The sequence below is a fragment of the Oryzias latipes genome, chromosome 16, assembly GCF_053564925.1.
Source record: "Oryzias latipes strain Hd-rR chromosome 16, Olatipes_Hd-rR_3.1".
In the NCBI taxonomy this organism is placed as follows: Eukaryota; Metazoa; Chordata; class Actinopteri; order Beloniformes; family Adrianichthyidae; genus Oryzias; species Oryzias latipes.
Window position 1 is genome coordinate 3328032 of NC_136252.1, and position 25681 is coordinate 3353712.

Here is a 25681-nt window from a genome sequence, read left to right on the forward strand (position 1 = left end):
TGAGTGTTTACAGAGCCCGTGTGTGTGCATGTGTGTGCATGTGTGTGCGCGTTAATGCAGTGAGCGTGTTTACAATAGGGCTGGGAGGGTAGAGGAGCACTGCATCACTTACCATTTGGCCTCTGTCACTTGGAATCACTGCCTGTGCCACATATCATTCACACTCTCCATAAAGAAGCTACTTATCTCCGTGTCCACTGTGATCACCGCCACCCCGGCTGATGGACGTGACGGCGCAGGAGAAGGAGAGGAGAAGAGGAGCAGCAGGACAAGTGAGGAGGCAGGAAATTACCCAGGAGCCCCAGAGTGGAGAGAGAGGGAAGAAGGAAAGGAAACCAGGAGATGAAGGGGGAAACTACGTTCACACCATGCGTGTGACACGCATCCACCCACGCTGATGTTCACTCTGGACTGTCTCTATCTAAGACGTAATAGTATAGCACCTCAATAGAGGTGCAGATCTGGTGAATGTTGCTCCAGGCCATATTTTAAAGAACTTGACTCAACCTGCAATTATTATTTATCCTCCATGATCAGTTTTCAAACAGTAGGCACTTCAGTGAAATAAAAAGGACGCCATCCAAATAATAATACCAGTCCCTGATTGTTCAACTGCTTTAACTTTCAGCGCACGTTTAATGGCCTGGAAACAATCATGAAAACTTGTGTAGCGTTTGGGACGGGGAAGGTGGAAACACGCGTGGATGGAACGCTGAGGGCGGTGTGAACGTAGCTGAGGAGGTGAAGGAGTAGAGAAACAAAAAGCAGGAGAAGAGAGGAGGACGACAGAGAAGTGTGATGTGAGAAAAGGAAGCAGAAGAACAGGAGAAGACCAGACGAAAGATTTAAGGAAAAAGAGTGGCAGAAAGAACAGAATAAGACTAGGAAAGGTGAGGCGGGAGGCCGCAGGTGAAGAAGTCTCCTTCTGAATCCTGCCTTTGAGGGAGGGGCACTGAGATGCATGCAAATGGATTCACAAGGTTGGCATGGACAAACGCTGCTTTGCTTCATTAGAATGCACAATTCCATCTCTCTAAATGACATGCGATTAATAATGTATACAATTTGTCACAGGTCAGTATCTGCAGCAAATCATGTCTCCGTTTAAAAAATGGAGACAGCTGCCCGGCCCAGGGCAGGGGGGCAGGGGGGCAGGAGGCGCTCTCAGACCAGCTGCCACACTCAGCCCAAGACGAAGCTCTGCTTCCTGTGTTCTGCAGGACGAAGTGACTGAGCGGCGGCGTGCGACCGTGACAACTCGGCGCTGATGGGAATTCCCATGTCCATTCTCTCTGTGTGTCAAGGTGGAGTGAAAGCGGCTGGGAGAGTGGGAATGCGTGTGCGCACCGGGAGCAAATGTGAGGCGGTGAGGGGAAAAATGATGGAGTTGAAGAAGGGCTGGAAAGTCATGCAGAGCTCAAACGTTTGCAGATTTTAGCTGTGTGGACATTGAAGAAGGCAAAGCCTTTTCTAACATGAACCCTTTAATGCTGGGAGTTCCAGCTCCATCCTTTTAGCGTTTGCGCCAGGAGGTCCAAACCTTTTGCAAACAGGGCCAGATTTGACAATAAATGAACTATCAATGACAGTTTTCTTGTAAATGCATGCTGTTTACTCTGGTTTCTTATTAGGACAGATGTTCTCCACCCAGGTTTTTAAAGATTCACCATCAGTAAAGAGTTTCCAGTGCTTAGCAGCCATCCTAGCTTGCTTTTTTTAATTTACCGCACATGTTTTTGTGAAAAACGTTGTGTAAAACCTTCCAGTTGCTTCCATTCATTCCCTGTTAGCTTGTTGTTGTTAGCAAGTCTTGTTTGGAATTGAACTTCTTAAAAAAACGGCCACAGCCTCTTGGCGTATTGGGCAGACAGAGTTGTTTAGTATTTGACAGAAGGATTTCCTCTTTGCTGCAGCTCTCACTGTCAGCTTTCCTCCACTCATTTACAGTCCAGATTTTACAGATGAGCCAGAAATGTGACAGAAGGGACTTGTGACGGTGTTACCACAGGTTAACAGTAGTCCATAATGTCCTTCCTGATGTCATCAAGTTAAGAAAAAATCAAATATTTCTCATCAAATTGTAATATAACAACTTTTAAATAGAATTTTTGGCTTTATTATGCTTTCTTGTTTTAAATGAAGGACCTGTTAACATATTTTGTTGCCTTTATGACAGGCAGATTGCTGCAGCTTTGAATAAATGTATCAAAATTTCTCAGAATCTACAAAAATTAGTTCATTCAAATATTCTATAGATGTGCAAAAATTGTTTTCGAGCTGAGTGTACAAGGTTATTTGCCGCTATGCATCAACAGTTTTCTAAAACATTAGCTAATATTTTAAAACTAAATACTACCAGATGATGTAAATGCCATACATTTTAAAACATTGACTTACAAACAAAGAACTGAAGAATTGCAGACTTTTTATGGGAAATGTTCACTTTTTTCCATCAGCAGAGTGTGAAAATGTCTCCAAATTGCAGTGGTTGTTATTCCTCTGCAGCCATGTGTGTAACTATGTGTGAGATCTCATGTGTGTAACATTGTGGGTTTATCTGTGTGAGATCTCATGTGTGTAACGTTGTGGGTTTACCTGTGTGAGATCTCATGTGTGTAACGTTGTGGGTTTACCTGTGTGAGATCTCATGTGTGTAACGTTGTGGGTTTACCTGTTTGAGATGTCATGTGTGTAACTATGTGTGAGATCTCATGTGTGTAACTATGTGTGAGATCTCATGTGTGTAACGTTGTGGTTTTACTTGTGTGAGATCTCATGTGTGTAACGTTGTGGTTTTACCTGTATGAGATCTCATGTGTGTAACGTTGTGGGTTTACCTGTGTGAGATCTCTTGTGTGTAACGTTGTGGGTTTACCTGTGTTAGATCTCATGTGTGTAACGTTGTGGGTTTACCTGTGTGAGATCTCATGTGTGTAACGTTGTGGGTTTACCTGTGTGAGATCTCTTGTGTGTAACATTGTGGGTTTACCTGTGTTAGATCTCATGTGTGTAACGTTGTGGGTTTACCTGTGTGAGATCTCATGTGTGTAACGTTGTGGGTTTACCTGTTTGAGATGTCATTTGTGTAATGTTGTGGGTTTACCTGTGTTAGATCTCATGTGTGTAACGTTGTGGGTTTACCTGTGTGAGATCTCATGTGTGTAACGTTGTGGGTTTACCTGTTTGAGATGTCATGTGTGTAACGTTGTGGGTTTACCTGTGTGAGATCTCATGTGTGTAACGTTGTGGGTTTACCTGTGTGAGATCTCATGTGTGTAACGTTGTGGGTTTACCTGTTTGAGATGTCATGTGTGTAATGTTGTGGGTTTACCTGTTTGAGATGTCATGTGTGTAACGTTGTGGGTTTACCTGTGTGAGATCTCATGTGTGTAACGTTGTGGGTTTACCTGTGTGAGATCTCATGTGTGTAACGTTGTGGGTTTACCTGTTTGAGATGTCATGTGTGTAATGTTGTGGGTTTACCTGTGTGAGATCTCATGTGTGTAACGTTGTGGGTTTACCTGTGTGAGATCTCATGTGTGTAACGTTGTGGGTTTACCTGTTTGAGATGTCATGTGTGTAACTATGTGTGAGATCTCATGTGTGTAACGTTGTGGTTTTACTTGTGTGAGATCTCATGTGTGTAACGTTGTGGGTTTACCTGTGTGAGATCTCATGTGTGTAACGTTGTGGGTTTACCTGTGTGAGATCTCATGTGTGTAACGTTGTGGGTTTACCTGTTTGAGATGTCATGTGTGTAACTATGTGTGAGATCTCATGTGTGTAACGTTGTGGTTTTACTTGTGTGAGATCTCATGTGTGTAACGTTGTGGTTTTACCTGTATGAGATCTCATGTGTGTAACGTTGTGGGTTTACCTGTGTGAGATCTCTTGTGTGTAACGTTGTGGGTTTACCTGTGTTAGATCTCATGTGTGTAATGTTGTGGGTTTACCTGTGTGAGATCTCATGTGTGTAACGTTGTGGGTTTACCTGTGTGAGATCTCATGTGTGTAACGTTGTGGGTTTACCTGTTTGAGATGTCATGTGTGTAATGTTGTGGGTTTACCTGTTTGAGATGTCATGTGTGTAACGTTGTGGGTTTACCTGTGTGAGATCTCATGTGTGTAACGTTGTGGGTTTACCTGTGTGAGATCTCTTGTGTGTAACGTTGTGGGTTTACCTGTGTGAGATCTCATGTGTGTAACGTTGTGGGTTTACCTGTGTGAGATGTCATGTGTGTAACGTTGTGGGTTTACCTGTGTAAGATCTCTTGTGTGTAACGTTGTGGGTTTACCTGTGTGAGATCTCATGTGTGTAACGTTGTGGGTTTACCTGTGTGAGATCTCATGTGTGTAACGTTGTGGGTTTACCTGTGTGAGATCTCTTGTGTGTAACGTTGTGGGTTTACCTGTGTGAGATCTCATGTGTGTAACGTTGTGGGTTTACCTGTGTGAGATCTCATGTGTGTAACGTTGTGGGTTTACCTGTGTGAGATCTCTTGTGTGTAACGTTGTGGGTTTACCTGTGTGAGATCTCATGTGTGTAACGTTGTGGGTTTACCTGTGTGAGATCTCATGTGTGTAACGTTGTGGGTTTACCTGTGTGAGATCTCATGTGTGTAACGTTGTGGGTTTACCTGTGTGAGATCTCATGTGTGTAACGTTGTGGGTTTACCTGTGTGAGATCTCATGTGTGTAACGTTGTGGGTTTACCTGTGTGAGATCTCATGTGTGTAACGTTGTGGGTTTACCTGTGTGAGATCTCATGTGTGTAACGTTGTGGGTTTACCTGTGTGAGATCTCATGTGTGTAACGTTGTGGGTTTACCTGTGTGAGATCTCATGTGTGTAACGTTGTGGGTTTACCTGTTTGAGATGTCATGTGTGTAATGTTGTGGGTTTACCTGTTTGAGATGTCATGTGTGTAACGTTGTGGGTTTACCTGTGTGAGATCTCATGTGTGTAACGTTGTGGGTTTACCTGTGTGAGATCTCATGTGTGTAACGTTGTGGGTTTACCTGTTTGAGATGTCATGTGTGTAATGTTGTGGGTTTACCTGTGTGAGATCTCATGTGTGTAACGTTGTGGGTTTACCTGTGTGAGATCTCATGTGTGTAACGTTGTGGGTTTACCTGTTTGAGATGTCATGTGTGTAACTATGTGTGAGATCTCATGTGTGTAACGTTGTGGTTTTACTTGTGTGAGATCTCATGTGTGTAACGTTGTGGGTTTACCTGTGTGAGATCTCATGTGTGTAACGTTGTGGGTTTACCTGTGTGAGATCTCATGTGTGTAACGTTGTGGGTTTACCTGTTTGAGATGTCATGTGTGTAACTATGTGTGAGATCTCATGTGTGTAACGTTGTGGTTTTACTTGTGTGAGATCTCATGTGTGTAACGTTGTGGTTTTACCTGTATGAGATCTCATGTGTGTAACGTTGTGGGTTTACCTGTGTGAGATCTCTTGTGTGTAACGTTGTGGGTTTACCTGTGTTAGATCTCATGTGTGTAATGTTGTGGGTTTACCTGTGTGAGATCTCATGTGTGTAACGTTGTGGGTTTACCTGTGTGAGATCTCATGTGTGTAACGTTGTGGGTTTACCTGTTTGAGATGTCATGTGTGTAATGTTGTGGGTTTACCTGTTTGAGATGTCATGTGTGTAACGTTGTGGGTTTACCTGTGTGAGATCTCATGTGTGTAACGTTGTGGGTTTACCTGTGTGAGATCTCTTGTGTGTAACGTTGTGGGTTTACCTGTGTGAGATCTCATGTGTGTAACGTTGTGGGTTTACCTGTGTGAGATGTCATGTGTGTAACGTTGTGGGTTTACCTGTGTAAGATCTCTTGTGTGTAACGTTGTGGGTTTACCTGTGTGAGATCTCATGTGTGTAACGTTGTGGGTTTACCTGTGTGAGATCTCATGTGTGTAACGTTGTGGGTTTACCTGTGTGAGATCTCTTGTGTGTAACGTTGTGGGTTTACCTGTGTGAGATCTCATGTGTGTAACGTTGTGGGTTTACCTGTGTGAGATCTCATGTGTGTAACGTTGTGGGTTTACCTGTGTGAGATCTCTTGTGTGTAACGTTGTGGGTTTACCTGTGTGAGATCTCATGTGTGTAACGTTGTGGGTTTACCTGTGTGAGATCTCATGTGTGTAACGTTGTGGGTTTACCTGTGTGAGATCTCATGTGTGTAACGTTGTGGGTTTACCTGTGTGAGATCTCATGTGTGTAACGTTGTGGGTTTACCTGTGTGAGATCTCATGTGTGTAACGTTGTGGGTTTACCTGTGTGAGATCTCATGTGTGTAACGTTGTGGGTTTACCTGTGTGAGATCTCATGTGTGTAACGTTGTGGGTTTACCTGTGTGAGATCTCATGTGTGTAACGTTGTGGGTTTACCTGTGTGAGATCTCATGTGTGTAACGTTGTGGGTTTACCTGTGTGAGATCTCATGTGAGTGCGCAAGTGGCTGGGCTGACTGAAACTCTTCCCACACTCGTGGCAGAAATATTGCCCCTGCCGCATGAGAGACCTCATCATACCTGCAGACACACAAACACAGGAAAAGACCACAAACGCACACATGAACAATGTGTCCAAACAGCATGGTAGAACATTTTCATCTACAGTGAGCTGATTCAAGTCTAAATCAAGAAGATTCTTTTAGGAGAGCCAATGTTTGACTTTTTAGACAGAAATTTAATCCTAAAGATGTATTTTCAGTTATTTTAGAAATTATTTTCAGAATATAGTTAAAGATTTGATTATTTCTGTAATTCTTTAGGCCAAAAGAGCAAAGAAAGGTTCAGATCCATTTAGTATTAGTATTTTTTGGGCTATAAGTTGCTCCAGAGTAGGGCTGCATGATTTGAGGATAACTTGCAATTTCTCATATTAGTGATCAATATAGCGATGACGATATAACTTGCGATACATGAACACATTAATAAAACTCCCAAATACATCATTTCACTTTCACTGCAACAGTTTAGTTTAAATAAGAGTCAACAAAACCTAAATTATCTCCAGATGTTCGCCTCCAAACATAAAAGGAGTCCATCCGATTGGTCAAAAGCATAAAGGATTTATTTGACTGTTAAATACTTCAAGCTGCCATTAGATTGTTTTAGCACATTTAAGGTAACCATTTATTGCAATTGTCACCGTCTTTTACGATATGCGTATTACACAGCTTGATATTGGGATGACAATGAATTTGTGATTTATTGTGGCGGGCAGGGGGGGGGGGGCACACGTAGCACTTTTGGGAAAACAAAACACAGGAACAACATTTCAACTTGAAAGAAAATGCTACTAACAGAATAAATGAGGCTTCCTGCTTATGATGAATAGAAAAACTAAACACACCAACAGAGCCACACTGAGTTTAGTTGTATCATTAATTTAATACAATTTGTCCGTGTAATCGATAATATTCTAGCCCTCATCGTGGCCATAACCTTTAAGCTATGTTCTCACCTCCCTAGAAAACGCTCATTCAAGCGACCGCTTCCAAAGAAAAGTTCCTGGAAACGCCCGGGTCCGGACTTCTGCATTTAAGATTCTGGCTTTCACAAGTTTTTAAGTCTGTTTTCAGGCTCTACGCACAAAACACGCAGCCAATGACCGCACAATGAAGGTTAAACCAGCTGAACTTGGACCAATCAGGGACTGCGTTTCAAAATGTGTTAACAGAGGAGATGTGAATTATTGCAGTTTGTGCCCACAGGAAGTCTATGCCACAGATATGGGAATAGAGCTGTGGAGCCAGATTCACTCTGCACCAAGACTCTTCCAGCTGTAGGTGCTGGACATGCGCCAACATCTGGTGTGAACGCCACACGCCAAGTGTGAACGCAGCAAACACTGATCCACATTACTACAGCGCCCTCTTGCAGTTGTTGGTGTCTTTTTTTAGTAATCACATAGCCCACCTTAGTAAAAGTCGCACCCCCAGCTAAACTTTAAAAAACATGACTTATCCTCCAAAAAGGTGGATCTCATCAGTAAGAAAGTGGAATGTGTGAAAGTATTCCAAGGTTACAAACCCCCTTTTCAATGACTTGGGATTTGATTGCCTGTTTTTGCCTTCACACGGCTTTTTTTCTTTTATGACTGATTGGAATTCATTCAGAGGCATTAGCATCAGCTTTTAGGACGTTTCAGCGTGTCACTGAATGAAGACAGAAAGGTCAAAAAGCACGCCACCGTGTGTGAGCGCGGGGCTTGGCTGGAGCGCTGCAGCTCGGTAGCATCAGCAGTGGAGGCGCGGCGGGCCGGCATCATTAGTATGTCTAATGTGTCATTATGAGCGGCTCGCTCCAGGGGCTGGACTGCAGCTGTCACACAGCATCATCTCACACGCTGACAGCAGGACACACGCAGCACACACACACTGCATAAATTACAGGCAATTAAAACGCCCCGGCTGTGATGTGCCCGCTCCGCTGCCCGTGTGTCACATGTCAGGTGTGTGTGTGCGTTCCATGCATGTGTGCTTGTCCACGAGAGCAACGTTGAAACAGGCACATTAACTTACACAGAGTTAGCAACGACCAATGAGAAGAGCTCATGTAGAATTCAGGTGGAATCCAGAGGAAGGACAGCAAACCGTGACGCCGTTTTCCATCATGACAGTAAAGGACGCAGCCGATGCCTCAGACTCGGGCGGATTCGGGCTGTCTGCGGGTGAAAAACCGCCAAACCTGTGCATGGCACGCAGGTGGCCTGCACGAAATGTTCCTGCACATTTGTGTCTGCGGGCACGCCGCAAGCGACAGACAGCAGTGAATGCTCACAGCACACACAGGGAAGGGGGAGTAAGGGTGTAGCAGGTCGACCAGACCTTACATTCTTCACCCCCCCCTGAACCCTGTGCAAAGGTCCCACCAGTGCTGTTTAAGTGATAAATGCAGCGTTCAGCCCAGAACCGTTGGACCACAAAGGGTTCTAAAATTTGATAGAAAGGCCGGACCTGGAGCAGAGGCATCCACCTCCCAAGAGAAAGAAATATTATGGAATCTGAACAAAAACCATCTGTCATCTTTGATTGAAAATTACTATCTATATTCTGGTGTTTTTATCTCAAAACTGTGACTTTTGTTTTTCATTTTAATGCCAGTTGCACCAACGGCTTGATGTCCTCCATGGAAAGAAGCAAAGTTAGAAAAAATGCTGCATTCATGAGCTGTTGGAAAAGATAATCCGCTACATTACTGTCCAATTCGGAAGACACAACTAAACATTAGAAAAACAACTAATCTTCCAACACGACACCAAAGATGATGAGTTTCTTCCCCTGAACAATAGTCACTTTATTTGTAAAGTGTCATCTATGGGGAGACACCAGAATTACAGGGAAAATAAATCAATAAGAAGTGTCAATATAATTGATTTCAGTGTGACGGGACAGATGAAATAGTTTGGCGGGCCGCGTGTGGCCCCCGGGCCGCACTTTACCCATCCCTGGTTTGGCCCATGGCGTTCACACTGGACAAGCAGGGAGGGGCTTCTTTTCCTTTTTGCTAGAGTTTACTAGCGCCTCCTACAGTTGGAAGAGACTTAATGCGAAATGTCAATTTTTTCAAACGGTTGGGACTTCCCTGAATTAAAAGAGACGCCATCCGTCCATCACTGTACCAAATCCAAGCTCTGAGAGTTTAAGCAAGAGAGAAAAGTGTGAAAATGTCCACGTCTGTCTGAGAAAATGTATCGAGTGTTTAGTGAGGAGTTTTCAAGCCTTCAAACATCTCAAATCCTTCTTCATGGATTTCAACAATCGCAGGTTATTTGCAGAGCGTGTTTCTAAGCGAAGGAACGGCGTCCGTGATTCCGGCGTAAATGTGTCAGCTAGTCAAGTTCAGTTTTAAAATCCAAGAATGAACCCAGCGTGTCCTTGTATCTGCATGGAAGTCCCACTTCAGTCAGAGTTACAATAATGGAATTTGAAAAAGTAAACTGTGACTGAAAAGCAGAAAAGAATCTGCAGCAGAAACATGAACAACCTTTCCAGATTGATCTTTTGGCTAAAAGTGGTCATTTGCGAACTGGGAGATTGCAATCATTTCACAAACTGCATGTGAAGCCGACTGAATCTATGTCATGACATTCTGACCGTTACACACACGGACACACACACACACACACACACACAAATGCTGACCTCGCTTCGTGACACATAACAAGCCTGGAGGTTTGGGGGCGCGTTAGCACAGAAAGGGGGTCCTACGAGCCTAGAAGGGCCAGCAGACACATGAAGACGTCGGCATACCTGTGTAGCAGACAGTTGTTTGTGTGTAACTGTGGGAGGGGGGGCAAAGCAGGAAGGAGGAGGACAGGGAGGCAGGAGAGGTGACAAAGCGTGTCTCTGGCAGCCTGGCTGCTGGCCTCTGGATAACTCTGCTGCTCCTGGGAGCCGCCAGCCCTTCTCACTGATGCTCTAATGAAACACAAGACAGCGGCGGACGGAAACACAAGCAGACCAACACACACCCGGACACATATTACAGAGAGAAACGGGAGAAAGACTCAGTTGCTCAGAAAAGGTCACTTTATCGCTTGTGACTCAAAGGGCTAAGGCAGATTGTGACGATATGCGCCCGGACGGGTGACAGCGATGTCACGCGTCCGCTCTGGGGCTGTTGTCTTTGACCCCTGGCTCCACGCAGCCCCACTTGACCTCAGAGACACAACCCAAAATGGGCAAATAATGCGGATGTTGGGTAATGACCATTTCCAAAGCAGCTGGTGGGGTAATTATTCTGTCTCATCTCTCCCTCGCCGCTCCTGTTCCCCATGCCTCTGCTCGCATCTGCGTGAGCCTCTTCATCAGGCAGAGCCGTGACCCAAACAGTTTGTGACAGCTTTCTGGGAGAGTGGAGCTGGAGACCAGGCATGCCTTGCAGACCTGAGAGCAGCAAAGGTTCTTCCATGTCTTTCCCGGTAAAAGAAAGACAGAAATGGACGCACGAAGCCTTCTTCCTATATGGACATGCAAGCTGCCCCACATCCTCAGCTGAATAGGAGCGGGCATACGTGCAGTCATAGTACCTCCTATGAGCTAAAGGAAAAGCCCTGCAGGTAAGAAGAAGAGCAAGTCAATCATTGTCTGACAAATGTTAGACCTAATACAGTGGAGGAAATGAGTATTGGATCTCATACTAACCATTAAGACTCACACAGACTAGTTCGACTCTCCTAATCAACCTGTCACCTGAAGACACCTGTTTGGACTAATCACCTGTAGAAAGACACCTGTCCACAGAATCAGTCCATCAGACTCCAAACTCTCCAACATAGGAAGACTAGAGCGCTTTCAGCGGATTGAAGGGAGAAGATTGTAGACCTGCACCAGACCAGAACGGCCTACAAAACCATCAGCAAGTAGCTGGAGGTTAAGATGACAACTGTTGCTGCAACTCGACCATCAATCAATCCACCTTTAGGTCTGGGGCTCAGAACCAGATCTGACCTGGTGGAGTTTCCATGATCATGAGAACAGAGAGAAATCGGCCTAAAACAACACGGCAGGAGTTAGTTGATGATGTCAAAGCAGCTGGAACCGCAGTCACCAAGAAAACCATTGCTTCTACCTTCCGGTTGAACCTCTTGCAGTGCTCACAAAATACCCCTGCTTCAGAAGCACATGGGCCGGCCCGCCAACAAACCCCTTCATGATTTAGAGAGTGATTGGAAGAAGCTGCTGTGGTCAGATCACACCCAAATGGAGCTCTTTGGCATCGACTCCACCTGTCATGTTTGCCTACGACCCCAAGATTACCATCCCCACTGTTGGGCACGGAGGTGGAAACATTATGCTTTGGGGGTGTTTTTCTGCACAGGGCTACTTCAGCGTGTGGATGGATGGACGGGTGGAGGCATGTACCGTCAAATCATGAGTGTAAACCTCCCTCCCTCCCTCAGGAAGGAGGCTTAAAACGAGTCATGGACGGGTCCTTTACAGGAAAATGACCTGTAACATACAGCCAAGGCAACCAAGGGATGACTGAAGAAGAAGCAATCCATGTCATGGAGTGACCCAACCAGTCTGCAGACCTTAATCCTGTAGAAAACCTATAGAGAGAGCTGAAGCTCAGAGTTCCCACATCTGAATGATTTACAAGTCATTTGCATAAAGGAGCGCAGCAAAATTATTATTGCAATGATTCATCATCAATTTTCAAATGGTTGGCATTTGAATGAAAAAAACGCCATCAGTGCTTCACTGACAAATAAAAGTCCCTGATTGGTTAAAGTTGGACCTGCTTTAACCTTCGACGTGCGTTCAACGTAGAGCCCGAAAACAATCTCAAAAATGTGTGTAGCTACGTGTGAACCTGAGAGTTTTGAACATGCGAGCCCAGAGCGCGTTTATGGCGTTGAACCCGGGTTACCAATGCTGGTGTGAATGTAGTCTACAACTTTAGACAAACTGAGAGGCTTTCAGCTTTCAGTACGAATGGCAGCCCTTTTTTTAAAATAAAACACCAAAAAACTGAGAAAAGACAAAGACTGAGTACCTGTGGGATCCAACAAGGCGCTGGCTGCCCCCCAGCGGTGGTAAAGAGCGGCCAGCTCATGGGGGTTGTAGTTTTTGAGAAAACCCAGAACATCCGCTGGCATGTCCTGTTTCTCTGCTGTTGGCTCCGGCTTCACGTCTCCATGTGTGTCTGAGGGTGCTGAAGACGAGGATGAGGATGAGGATGAGGAAGAACTCTGGTGAGCACCTCTGCGTGCCGGGGGGGAGCTGTAGCTGGGCTGGGGGCTGGCGCTGTAGGCGATGGCGCCGGGCCTCAAGGCGCTCACTCGGCTTTGGTTGTGGGAGTTGTGGAGCGGCTGGTGAGGGGAGAGGCGCGCCCGGTTGTAGTCTGCTAGTCCATGTTTGCTGGACAGCATGAAGCCAAGGCCCTCCTGTGGCGTCAAGAGGCGCTCGGCTGTCCTGGACGCCGCGGCAGAGCTGGCGTTTGCGGCAGAGCCTTGAGAGAGGCCGCCAGAGGTCTTCTCCAGAGATCCAGCGGATGTCTGTGAGCCGCCCCGAGGATGCAAATCCACCCTGGGTCTGACGCGATGGTTCCGGTCTGCGGTGTGTTTGATGCTGCTGGAGTTGCTGGCTGAGCGTACAGACGCCCTCCCGGCGTGTTTGGTGGACGTGGATGGGGAGCCTCTGAAGGATGAGGAGGATGAAGGACCAGTGGAGGACAGCGATGTGCCAGCTGAATGAGCTGACGTCTTACTCTTTTTGGGGACCTCCGTAGAGCCGGTTGGAGGCTGCGTCCGTTGGGTGCGCGTCAGAGGAGGCAGAGGCTGGCACTCCCGCCCCTCCAGCATGGGTGGCGGTCCAGTCCGTCTTTTCGCGGACAGCGGACTGTCTCTGGAGCCTTTGGAGTTGTTTCTCACTGCCCATTTTGGAGCTAGACTGGAGCTGGTGCTGCTGATGCGATGAGCCACCGTCTGGTGCATCCACAGGACCTCCGGGTAGCGGGTGCAGTGAGAGCACAGGGAGCACTTGTGAGAGGAGAGGCTTGACCTATCCGGAGCTGAAGCGGTGATCCCCCTGATGCCCTCTGGCCTCACACATAGATCCACGGGGGTCATGGCTGGATCCAGGTGGGAGGGGCGGGCTGGGGGACACGCGTGAGGTGATGAGGTGTTGTTGAAACCCTGAAGAAAAGCTTTTTTGAGTTTTGGATAACTGCTGGGGGTTGCCCGGCTGCAGCCAGGGCTGGGAAGAGGGCTGGGTGCGTCTTTGGAAGCAGCTGGGTGTTGGACGTGAACATGATTCAGATACGCTTGTGAGTCCACGCTGGCAAAGTCACACAAGCCGCAGATATAAGGTTTCTTATCTGCAAGGAAAAATAGTGAAAACACATTCAATCAGAATGTGCAAAGAAAAGGACTCGACTTTGGTCAGAACTCAAACCAGCTCAGTCTAGTTTGATTAAAACGCCTTTTCGGTAATTGGCCACCAGATGGCAGCATTTCTACACAGTGATTTCAGCTTTGCTCTGAAGCAGGAGACCACAGCAGCCGCAAAGTAACTATTATGTTTAGAAAAATTATATACATTTTTCATGCATTTCTGGCAAATAATTCCGTACTGCATATATTTTCAAAAGTTGAATTACAATGCTATTGCACTTTTCCTCATAAAACAAGTTTAACTTTTTACTTTGGACAGCGGCAGATTTTTTCTCCTTTTACTATTCAATATAAACCTAACAGCATTGCTGTAGAATCCTTGTTAATCTATAAATGTAACTTCAATAAGATCATCTAATACTAAAGCCCTACCTCAGATGACTAAACCTTTTACCAGCATTTTTACTCAATGATCTGACATGTTGAAGACCTAAATACGAATGGAACCTGATGAGCAGATAAACAACAATAACAAACCCATTTTGCATTCAAGAAGTTTGCATTTTACTTCAAACCCAAAGAGCCATAATGGAGTGATAAAAGAGCCTCAGGTTATAGATCCATGTTCCAATGCAACATGTGAACAGAACATGTTCTGATACAAAATGAGAAAGACTCATTTGTAAATCAGAAGCTGATGAAAAAGGACGAGAATGAACAGCTTTCACTGGGTTTTATAGAAGCAGACTGTGTCATTACCATGATTAATCATGAATAAAACCATATTCACAATTAAGTAATTAAAAAAATACATGTGTATTTGTATATTTTATTAAACTTAAGTCAGCATATTTATGTGCAGTTCTCCAAACTGGCCACAAGGTGGGGGGGTTTGACCTAGCAGCTGTTCTGCATCCTATAGGTCCCACTTTCAACAGGAAAACAGGTACCAGAAGCTTAATTTACAGAAAAAAAGTATAGTTTTTAATCCTCAAATCTAAATGATCTTAATCTGTGTAGATGTTTTTCCATCAGGGACTTCCAGATATTGTAGGAGACTGCTTGGCTGTCTGTCACTTCCTGTTTGCAATAAAGCTTTATACAAACAGCTGAGACTCCACTGAGCTGAGCCAGAAGGACTGGAGAAAGACAGACAACCTACTAACTAAAAAAAAAAACATTCCTTTACCCGCTAGATCTCTTCCTGTGAGCTTTCATTTCAAATCTTTTTTGTCCTTTCAAAATAAAACACTGACGGCATCTTTTAATAAGTGACTTGTCTGCAGCTGTGTGGAAAGACTCCCACGTTCCTCCATGTCTTGACTGGATGACGTGTTGAGCGGGACACTGAGGAGTCAGGATAACAACGTGGACCGGATGAGCGGACAGGGAGGACTTCATCGCTTTTTTTATGTTTTAGATGAATCTGGATCTAAAGCTACGACTCCAGATTTTTCATGCTACACAACGTCTGATTTGGCAACTGTTGACACAGAGAACAGGTTTGGAGGAAGTGAGGCACAAACCTAAAAAAACCAAACATACATAGAAATATGTTTTTGGGGGTGGGGTGGCATGTCTGTGTGTGAAGGGGGGGCCTTCCTGGCACAGGAAGACCATAAATAGCGCAATGCTCCAACGCGTCTGCAGACGTGCAGCTCTCTGAATGCTAGAACTGGAAGGATATTTTCACTTTTTTAACTCCACGCTTTGTGTTGGTTGTGCAGGCCGTCATTTCAAAAATGCCGTTTACACAATCCTTCCTTTAGGTGCCAACTTCCTAAATATGTCAAGAAATCCTCAACGGAACAGGGAAGAGCATTCAGTTTTCCCCGTTTGATTTCCATGGACGTAGTTTGGATGTTTGGCCACATGGTGCCTCCAGTTCCCACAGAAGATTTCAAGCCTTATTTTTAGTTTTCCAGGTTTGAACTTCTCTTTGCTCTAAACCTCTCCAAGCTTTTCTCAGAATCCGTCCAGAATTGATTGTTTCATTAGGAGCTTGGATCAATAAGGACTTTATTATTAAAATGAGGCCAAATCTTTAGGCTCCAAATTATTGACACTTGATGTGAGACTTGTACTGTCCTTTTTGGTTCAATTTGAAGGAAGTTATTTTTAAGTTCAATAAAATCAACCTGGCATTCCTTGTCATTATTCCAGAAAAAAATTAGATTTATTTTCTAAGAATAAGTGCGAGTTTAAAATTGTATGAGAATTTAATAAGATAGGCCAAATTGTACTAAGATAATATTTTATTTTGCCCACATTTTGTTCTATATTGAGTTATTTCCACTTATTAAACAGGTTTTTGTCATTTTAACCTAAATAAACTACAATTAGTTACATGAAAACTGAAAAATACAAACCATTTGCCTAAAACTAGCAAAAAACACGACTTATTATTGGAATGTTACATTCAATTCGAAGTCATTCTATTCTCTATTTTTTAGCTTTTTTTCCTTTTTAAATGCTATGTGTTTTTAGATGTTGATATCTTTGAACATTTTTGTCGAGTAAAAAGGACGTGCTGCACATAATTGTCCTCCTTTCTAGAGATTTTCCCTCTTTCCTGTTTTGAGGCGACCTCCTTTCACAGAGTGCTGACAGGGTGTTCAAACTCTGGAGTTTGTGGGAAAATGCTGCATAACTTTAGGAAATCCACATAAAGTCTAGTTGCTGGAGTTTTCTTTCCGTTTGGATGCATCCTAAAGTTTGATGTGAACCCTAAAGCTCCCAAGCTTTTGGAGTCCTGACCTCTTCAAACAAAACAGGCTGCTTTCACCATCCCCCAGTCTGACACTAGCATACAGCCTTTCACATTGACGGCCACACTGAATAAAACTCTTTTTTAATTTCCTTAACCAAAACCATCTGGCGCCCCCCCCCCCAAGACGTAGAACTAACAGACACCAGAAATTTAATTTTGGTTTACTGGCCAATAAACTCGTTTTCTTTTTAAGAAAAAGGGGAAATGACATTTAATCTCTTCTCTGTGGATCCTTTGACTCACGAGTTGAACTATATCGTTTCCTGACTTTCAATTAAAAGGAACGTTTGCACAATTCCTATCAAGCACAGTGGAGGAGGGTTGATAATGTGTTGCTTTGACAAAATCGGTTGTGACTGTCTACCCACTTTAACGGATAACGGTTTGCTGAAACGAGGTCACAGTGACAACGCAGACAAACAACAGCAACGCCAGATAAAAGCTTGATGGTTTAAACTGTTCTACTCTTCTGATCCACACCGCTGAAAAGAGTCCGGGTTTTGGTTGATAACAAGTTTTGATTTTTACCGTGTTCTTGCAGCATTTTTGTGATGGAGGACATGTATGAAGAAAATTCAGCCAAATATTTGAGTATTTCCGTATTCAAACTGTTGTGAATCAGGAGCAGATGAAAAAATGCTGCTTGAAAAAGAGTCATGTTTGTGATGTAGAAGGTGGGTGGGCCACAAGCTCCCTGCTCTCAGCAACAAGGAAGGGAAGGGGTCAATGGTCCCGCCCACAACTCAGGTGAATTTCTGATAAACTACTGCCGCTCTCGCAGAACTGTGTCCAAGAAAACACCAGATTTAGTTTCATCTGCTAGAAACGGCATAGTTACTTACTTTACAAATAGATCAAAAGATGATTGGAGTGGAACTTTATCACCAGGAAGCATGTTTAAACTAGCCTGACTTTAAGCCTGAACTCTGGCTGAAATCCGCCTGAACTTGTTTACTCTGGGTATGTGGGTTCCAACAGACCGGATATGAGTTGGCGTAATTACGCTCAACTTGGTAACCCTGGGTTAATGCACGTGCATGTCAAGTACATAAAGACATTCTCAATAGATCGCTGATTTCTGGAGTCACCATGGAAACGCGTGGAGAAAAAAAGAGCTTTATACTTTAGAGAGAGGGAGTCGGAGGTTTTAATGACGGCGTATGAAGATTATACGCCCATCACAATTTAAAAAAAAAGAAAAAAAGTAATACGGCAAAAGAAAGAGTTTCTGCTTGGCAAAAAATAACGAACAGAGTAAACACAGGAGTTTCTAATCTTATTTCTAGCTTCATTGTGATGCTTGACTCTCATATGTCTAATTCTGGGCCCGCAGATATTCCCATTTTTATAACATTATAATGAATGATCCAGTGTGGATTTGCACTATGGAGCCTGAGTTCAGATATCAAGAACTTTAACTTTAATTTTAGATCTTGCAACTTTCTTCAGCACAAAGGGTTTGGTCATCATCCTCTTCCTCCCTCTCACTCATGGTGCAGAAAGAATTAAACATTACAGGACAAAATAACTCGGCAAAACACGGTAAAACAGTTACAACAAAACACACTTAAACCTCCTCCAGACAGGCAAAGGGAATGGTATCCCACAATTCCTTGCGGTGCCGATCTAACAGCAGCACCAAAGTTACACCTACTTAATTGAATTCATTTGAATGAAAGTAAAATAACTGTCTGATAACTACGTGTTATTTTTAAACTGACTTAACAAAAAATGATTTTTCTTAACTGAAGCAAATAATTAAGTTAGCTCAAAGTAAAAAGTGTCCATATGTGGTCTGATCACCCTCTCACGGTGGAAAAAGTATTATCTGAGCTTCTTCATCCACTAAATCATCTTCAAATGGACACGCCATGCTGCTGCACCTCTCTGTAAACAAACTAACCTTCAACTAAACCTGCTCCAGACCAGGTTATGTTCAGGGCATGAGTTGCTATGGCAACTTGACATACCTCCATTTCTGGAACCGAAAGCTGAGGTTATCAACTTCCATAGCCTCAAACTTACCGTGGTAACTCACAGAACCTCCAGGGCCCAGAGCTTTAGCTCTATTGTTGGCCTTTTGGTCTTGGGCCATTATGCAAAACTTATGTTAGTAATGTGTTGCTTGTTGGTGCAAAGCCAATAGAAAAGCTGCTTTTCTCCACATCAGAATCAGCTAATACACTGGGATCACGGAAACAGTCAAAGATTTACAGTATTTACGAGGGTGCATTGTTTAGTTGTTGCCCTCAACAGTTCTGGTGTTGAAGGGTTAACTCAATGTCATTTTGTTGAAACAACATTTCTTTAATAAATGTAAATGTGTCAAACAAACCTGCAGTCTCTCCAGAGCTTGAGGTACCCATCTCAGAGGCCTGGTTTCCAAGGGTGGAGGCAGGTGGAAAGTCTCCATAACCTGGAGAGCTGGATCGGCTTGGAGAGCCTGAATCAGGATCACTGTTAGAGGCCCATCGGTCATCCTTGGCAGATCGTTCCTTATCACCCACTGAAGTCCTCCTTCCATCCTTTTTGTGGACACGCTGGTGGACGATCATTTGGTGTCGACTGCGGAACAACTTTCCGCACTCAAAGCATTCGTTGCACTTGGAGGAAGCTTGCGACTGGGAAGCTCTCCGTTTGTCTTGGCGGCTTGAGGGTCGGTACTCAGAGTCGCTGAGACTCTCTGCTGTCCAATCCTCCGAAGAGTTGTGACTCCCGATCACAGAGCTGGTGCGCCGGCCCGAGCTGCGTTTCTCTTGGCTTTTCAGAATATAACTACTGCGTTCCTTCTCAAAAACCACAGCAGCTCCAACAATGCCATCCTCATCTGTGTTTCCTCCTCCATGGGAGGTCTTAAAGTTAGGTTCCACCGGTTCTACAACCCTTCCTTTGGTGGCTAATTGCCAGGCCTGGTAGCTACAGACTGGATCTAGTTCTGGAATTCTTTGACCAAGGAACTTTTTCTCTGCATCCTCGTCATTATCCAAAGTTTTGTCCTGAACAGACTGGAGGTTTAAGTAGTCAAGAAAACGTCTCTTGGTAGCAGGTGAATCCTTCTCATCCTGAGGCCCACCATGAATCGGGGATTTTCTACCAGAGCTTAGACAGTGGACTTTATCGTGAGCTCTCAGGCTCTCTCTGTTATGAAAAAGGTTTCCACATTTAGAACATGTCTGATAAACAGATGTAGCGTAGGCAGTAACTAGATCTGGATCCTGTTCTACATCGTTGATGGTTGCTGGACGTTCAACCACATCGGCTTTTGAACGGGACCTGGATTTGGTGTTGTGTGTTTTCATATGAGATTTAAGAAACCAAGCTTCCCTGAACCTTCTACCACAAATTCGACAGCAGTGGTCCAATATGCCTGCGTGTTTCTTCATGTGAGACTTCAAAAACCACGCCTGGGAGAAAACCTGGCCGCAGGTCTCACAGGGGAAGGTACCGTCACTCTGGGGTTGGACAGCTTCCGATTCAGGCATAGCCTCTTCTTTGACAGAGACACTGTCTTCTTCTGTGTCTGCTGTTATGTGGACTTTCTCGATGTGGCTGAGAAGCTGGTCTTCTCGTTGGGCCTCATAGCCACACAGTCGGCAACAGTAAGGACGCTGGTTGGTTACAGATTTGTCTCTTTTCAGGCTCCGTGCAGGAACTTTCCTCCGACTTTCCTCTCCGACATCGCCGTTTACCATCTTATTACAGGCTGAGCTGCTCTTCGTTGGACTTGTCCCTCCATCCAACCCCTCGGAAACCCTCATCTCCTCCTCCTCAGCTCCACCTTCTTCATCTTTGTTGGAGTGGTGGATAGACAGCGTGCCCAGTTTGTGGCTGCGAATGTGAACTTTGAGGTTTCCCTTCTGAGAAGCTCTGTGGTCACAGTACGGGCATTTGTACGGGCGTGCGCCTGTGTGGCGTCTCATATGCTGTGACAAAGAGCTCAGGAAAGGGAAGCTGCGTCCACAGATGTTGCAGTTGTAAGACCCGGGAACTCTATCATCTTCAAACTCTGTCTCATTTCCAGGATTGGCCTTTTGTCCAATCACCTTTTCCCTTTGCTGTTCTTCCTGGGTCTCCATTACCTCCAAGGCATCTCTTGGATTCATGGTATAAATGAACTCCACACCTGTGTACCTGGATGTTCACAACCTCATCGACAGCTGACTGCTATCTCCACATGTACATCTAGAGACGTCCTCTATGCCTCACTCGCTTGATTAAATCCAATCTGCCTTTAATCATCCAGTAGTCAAGAAACTAGTAGAGCAGGTGATTTAGTGCCAACCTGACAAAGCAACACGCATGTGCTTTTTTTTGGGTAACTTCAGCCTTACTGACACTGAAGGATGAGAAGACTCAAGAGGTCATGGTGTGAGTGGACTTTTAAGAGGCCTTTGCACCACAGCAGCTATGCCAAACATATGTGCCTCTCATTTTCTTTGTGTCTTCATCCTCGTGGCATAAATGTGTCGCTGGCATTGCGCTTATATGACTGCCAGGGGACCTGCAGAGTTTAAAGAGATGGGGGGGAGGGAGACAAGAGAAGGAGGAGACATGTCAGTAAAACAACATTATGTCAAAAGTATTTTCAAAATACATTTACAGTATCAAACATGGATGCTGGAGGCTGCATGCTGTAAATATGTCATCTTTTCGGACAAAAATAAAGTGCAACGCAATAAAACAATAACCATATATTTTGCATTTTAACTTTTTTTCTATGGACTTTTATTTTGAAGGGTCCAAAATTAACATTTGCCGATCGCACGCATTTTCTCCTCTTTGGCGAGTAAAAGTTGGAGGGTTGGTCACCACGTGGGGAATGAACGTTTGCGTAAACATAGGGACTATGTAGTGCCGTGGACTTTAAAAGCAGTTCAGACACCACGCTCACTACGTTTTTTTAAAGCCAATATGACGTCACTGATTTGAAAATTTCATTGATATGAGTGTATTACAATGATGAATCCCCTGATGATGGAAACGGCTTTTCATAGTCATAATAACAGATTTGAATCCAGTGTGTTTGTAGCGTTACAGAGCCGGTGTTCCACCAAAAACTGTGACCTGTCAGATGTTGTTTCCGCATGAGAGCAGCAGCTTTAATGTTAAAGATATATAACAACAATCATCCAAAACATTCAACTGTTTTCTGGCTTGTTTTCTTAGTTTGAGTTTAAGTTTACAGTTAGATGACAGTAAAGACGTGTTTATACTATTTATTTTTCATTCCTTTTCTTAACAAAAAATTCAGAAAAAGTAGCATGCTTAAGGTATTTCTTTGTAAAATAGTGTTGTAATTTGGCCAAAAAAAAAAATGTTTGGCTGGTAAATTTGTTTTGTTTTTTTAAATCTACGGGCCAACTTGGCCGGTGACCCAAAATTCAGCCCCTGTGTGGAGTTACTACAGTTCTTTAAAATCCAACAGAAACAGAGTGACATGCACTGCAAATTCTGCAGAAGGCCTGCTCCTTCTAAAACTGGAAATACCAGCAGCCTTTTTTCTCAGAAGCACCAGCATGCTCAATGTCAGACTGAAATAGACAATGATGGTCAGACCTGCACAGCAGCAACCGTCGAAATTATGAGAAGAAATTCGGAGAGTTGGCTTTTATTCCTAATTTATTCACGAAATGTTGACAAAAATGTTTGCCAATTTTATATTTACTCTGTGAAAAAAGATAAACATTAGAATGTATTTGTAGAATTAATGTTTTATTTTTATATGGAACGGATGGAGCAGTTCTGATCAAGTTCTCGTTTATATATATCCTCTTTTGAAACTTCAACGCTTTAGCTTTAATTTTAAGCTTAGTTTGTAATATAAATGCCTTTTCTTATCTGAAAATAAAACTGTTGCATCATGTTCCTTCAATGCATCTGTTATGCTTAAAGTGTGATTGGAAGAAATATTAAAATCCAAACAACCTGCAGATGCATTTGTCTAATGAGCCACAGAGGGTTCAAATTTGACAAAAGCAGTTATTTGGTTTATATTGTCATCGCCCGTTAAGAAGATATCTATGTCGGGATGTGAAAAATCCATATCGCCCAGCCCTAGACGACGCCTCCTTTTAAAGTACAATACTTACAGGGTATTTAGGCGGTATTAACATGGTACTTATTTTACCTACTGAGTACTTACAGGATATTTAAGTAGTATTTACATGGTACTTTTTTACCTACTTGGTACTTAAGTGGTATTTGGGTGGTATTGCATTGTATTTGTTATGAAGTACTATTCGGTTCATACTTCCGTGGTACCTACTAGTTTATTTTATATCTACAGGGTATTTATGCTGTACACACTGGGTTTTACATGGTACCTACTTGGTATTTATGTGCTGAGTTTATGCCTGTTTATGTCTTTTGTGGTACTTTACCACATATTAAGGACAGGGTAAGCACAAAAGTACCATGTGTAGCAAAACTGATAAACAGAAACTAACTAATGATGGTAGTAAGTTTATGTGAGTTTCATGGTCGTCGCCATTAGAGGATGGGTATTTCAGGAAGAGACACCAAATTAAAACCCAAATCTTAGCTTTTGTTGGGTAAACCATGTTTCTGATGTCTGTTATTTAGGATGGTTGTGAGTATGAATGTGAGTAAAGTAACCACAGCACTCTGCATGACAACCGTTCATGTGTGTGTGCGCTGGTGCAGAGGTTGTGCCTGGCCAGTGTCGGGCTGTGATGCCACATTGGCTGAGTCAACACTTTACACAATAAGCCTGATGGCTGAAAGGGTGGGGGTGGGGGGCTGGCATTGTGATCACATCAGCAAGATCAGCCAAACCGCCATATTTCCTCCCCATTCTGGCCTCACACGCCTGCCTCACCGCCACCGTCACATGACAGGGATCTTAAGTACACAACAGGAAGTGGCTCTTCAGACAGTTTGTTTTGGTGTTTTTTTATTTCAAACTGGAGTTGAATGAGATCGAAGAGCAAAAGGAACCGAAAACGAGTGAGGAGTGAGGACTCAGGTAGACTTTAGCAGAGCTGATTGATTTCATTATGTGAATCGTAGCCCGAGCAGCAGGAAAAGCCCATCCTGAAAGGATGATTTCTTCTGTCACTGTACACACTGTATGCAGAAACTACAACAATAAAAGCCAGCTATTTCTTCCATCTTCTCTGCCGGTGGCCTAAAAACATAGATCAATGATTGGTTTCTATAAAATTGTCATATTTTAGTAATACAATTATCATCAATGTCTGAATTCCTATCAAAAAAGGTGGGAATATGAAAATGTCTATGGGGAGTCTGCCCAAACGTGTGCTATATATGAAATGTGACTGACAACATTATTACAGGCTATTACACAGAGTGTCAGAGCCCATAAGCTGAGTTACTGCCAGGCTCTAATTACAAGTGGATAATTGATCATAATCATGAGAGGATAAGGTGGTGGAGGAGGTAGGTGAGCGCAAAAGTCCTACATTTTTGGACTTAAATGACTACCCAGAACTAAAGCCTGTATCTTTCCAGAGTGACATTGAGAAAAGCCTCAGTGTTTCAGTGTTATTCCTCCTGGAGCACTTACCAAGCTCAGGCTTGGAAAAAAGGAGTGAAACCGGCGCTACTTTTTCTAAAGAAACGTTCCTTTAAAAGTGCATTGTTGGGGTTTTAATGCTGGTGAAAATCTGACAGAAATAGACACAAATTAGTTTTTTCACTTGACAAAAACCAGTCTTTAACAAAAATAGTAACATTTACAAAAAAGACTAGGTTTTGTTTATAACGGATTTAAAGTTTTATTCGAATGAGCTTCAGTACTACGGCAGACAGTTTTCTATCAGCCATTCTCATTGATAAAAAATGGACATAAACAAAACTTTATAATCAATCAGTCTTCAAGCTTTTAACTCTGCAACACTGCCGACATCAATCAGCTGATTCTGATGCAGAGAAAAGTGACTTAGTGCTGATGCGCAACACTTTAAACTGCTTTTCTCTGCTGCTGAAAGAAATGTAGAAAGAACAACCGCAAAACAACAACAACTTCAAACTACAAATCCAGAAAAATCCTTTTTAATAATTTTCTAATAAGCAAGTAACCATGAAGGAAAACCTTCCAGTTGGCTTTAGCCTGGTGTCACATTTCAGCATATCCCTTTGGGGGTCACCACAGCCAATCAGCTTTCACCGAGTCACACAGTAGGTTTTGCAGAGAGTTTTACGCCGGATGCCCTTCCTGACACAACCCTGGATCTTATCCGGGCTGGGGACCGGCACTGGGAGACCCAGGCCTGGGCCTCTTTTTGGCAACAAAGTTAAGCAGTAGCACGAAGGGTCTTGCCCCCTGGGAATCAAACCCTGGTTTCCAACGCGGCGGTCCTACACGCAGCCAACCGAGCCATCCAGCCTGGTGTAATATTCAAGAACGATAAATACTAAACCCTTAGTAAATCTAGCACAATTGTTTGACCCCCAACGTAAACAGACTGGTAGTACGAACGCAACGATTCACGGTTTAATGGCGTAACATGTTTGTTCCCCTTTCGGCCTATGCCTTCAGGGCTCGCCACAGCCAATAAGATCTCAACATACGGTTCGGTTTAAACCAAGAATTGTCGATTCCCTTGTTTTTAACCAACATTTGTGAAACAAACTGCTACTCGAGCCTTAACCCCTCACCCCACCCAGCCCATTCAGCACCATCTGCTCTCTGTCTCCACCACCTCATGTCACTCATTAATACTTAGTAGTTTCTTCTCCTTCCAGTGACAAAAACAAGGGAGGATAATGAGGATCATTTTCTGTTGCAGGACCTTGTTGGCTCGGGGTTATCAAGGCTGAGAGGGGCTGAGACCCTTCAACAGTATAAGCCTGTCATCCAGCAGGCAGTCAGTCACATGTGCAAATTGAAACGTAATGAGATTAGCCACCATAAGGGAAACAATACAGGTCGCTAAACACTGAGGCTACAGACGCAAACAAAACAGAACAGGAAGGACGTTTGGCAGAAAAGACAAAGCAGACTGGAAATCCTTAACACAGAAAGGTTTTCAAGGAGCTAAAAGACGATCCTTTGCTCACTGCTGTCACCGA

At 43.8% G+C, this 25681-nt stretch overlaps 1 protein-coding gene across 6 annotated transcripts in view; it reads right to left on the reverse strand.

Moving 5' to 3' along the window:
• The window catches only part of znf516 (zinc finger protein 516), a 60539-nt gene that overhangs the window by 6938 nt on the left and 27920 nt on the right, over positions 1–25681 (reverse strand). For 5 of the 6 annotated variants that reach the window (XM_078933188.1, XM_023963939.2, XM_011473315.4 and 2 more), the window contains 3 exons: positions 18963–21128; positions 12519–13841; positions 6438–6542 (listed from right to left, as the gene is read on the reverse strand). In XM_078933188.1, the coding sequence (XP_078789314.1) occupies positions 6438–6542; positions 12519–13841; positions 18963–20730 (3196 nt within the window). In that variant the 5' untranslated portion in view covers positions 20731–21128. The remainder of the gene's footprint in view (positions 1–6437; positions 6543–12518; positions 13842–18962; positions 21129–25681) is intronic. The other variant, XM_078933187.1, reaches the window with a different exon arrangement.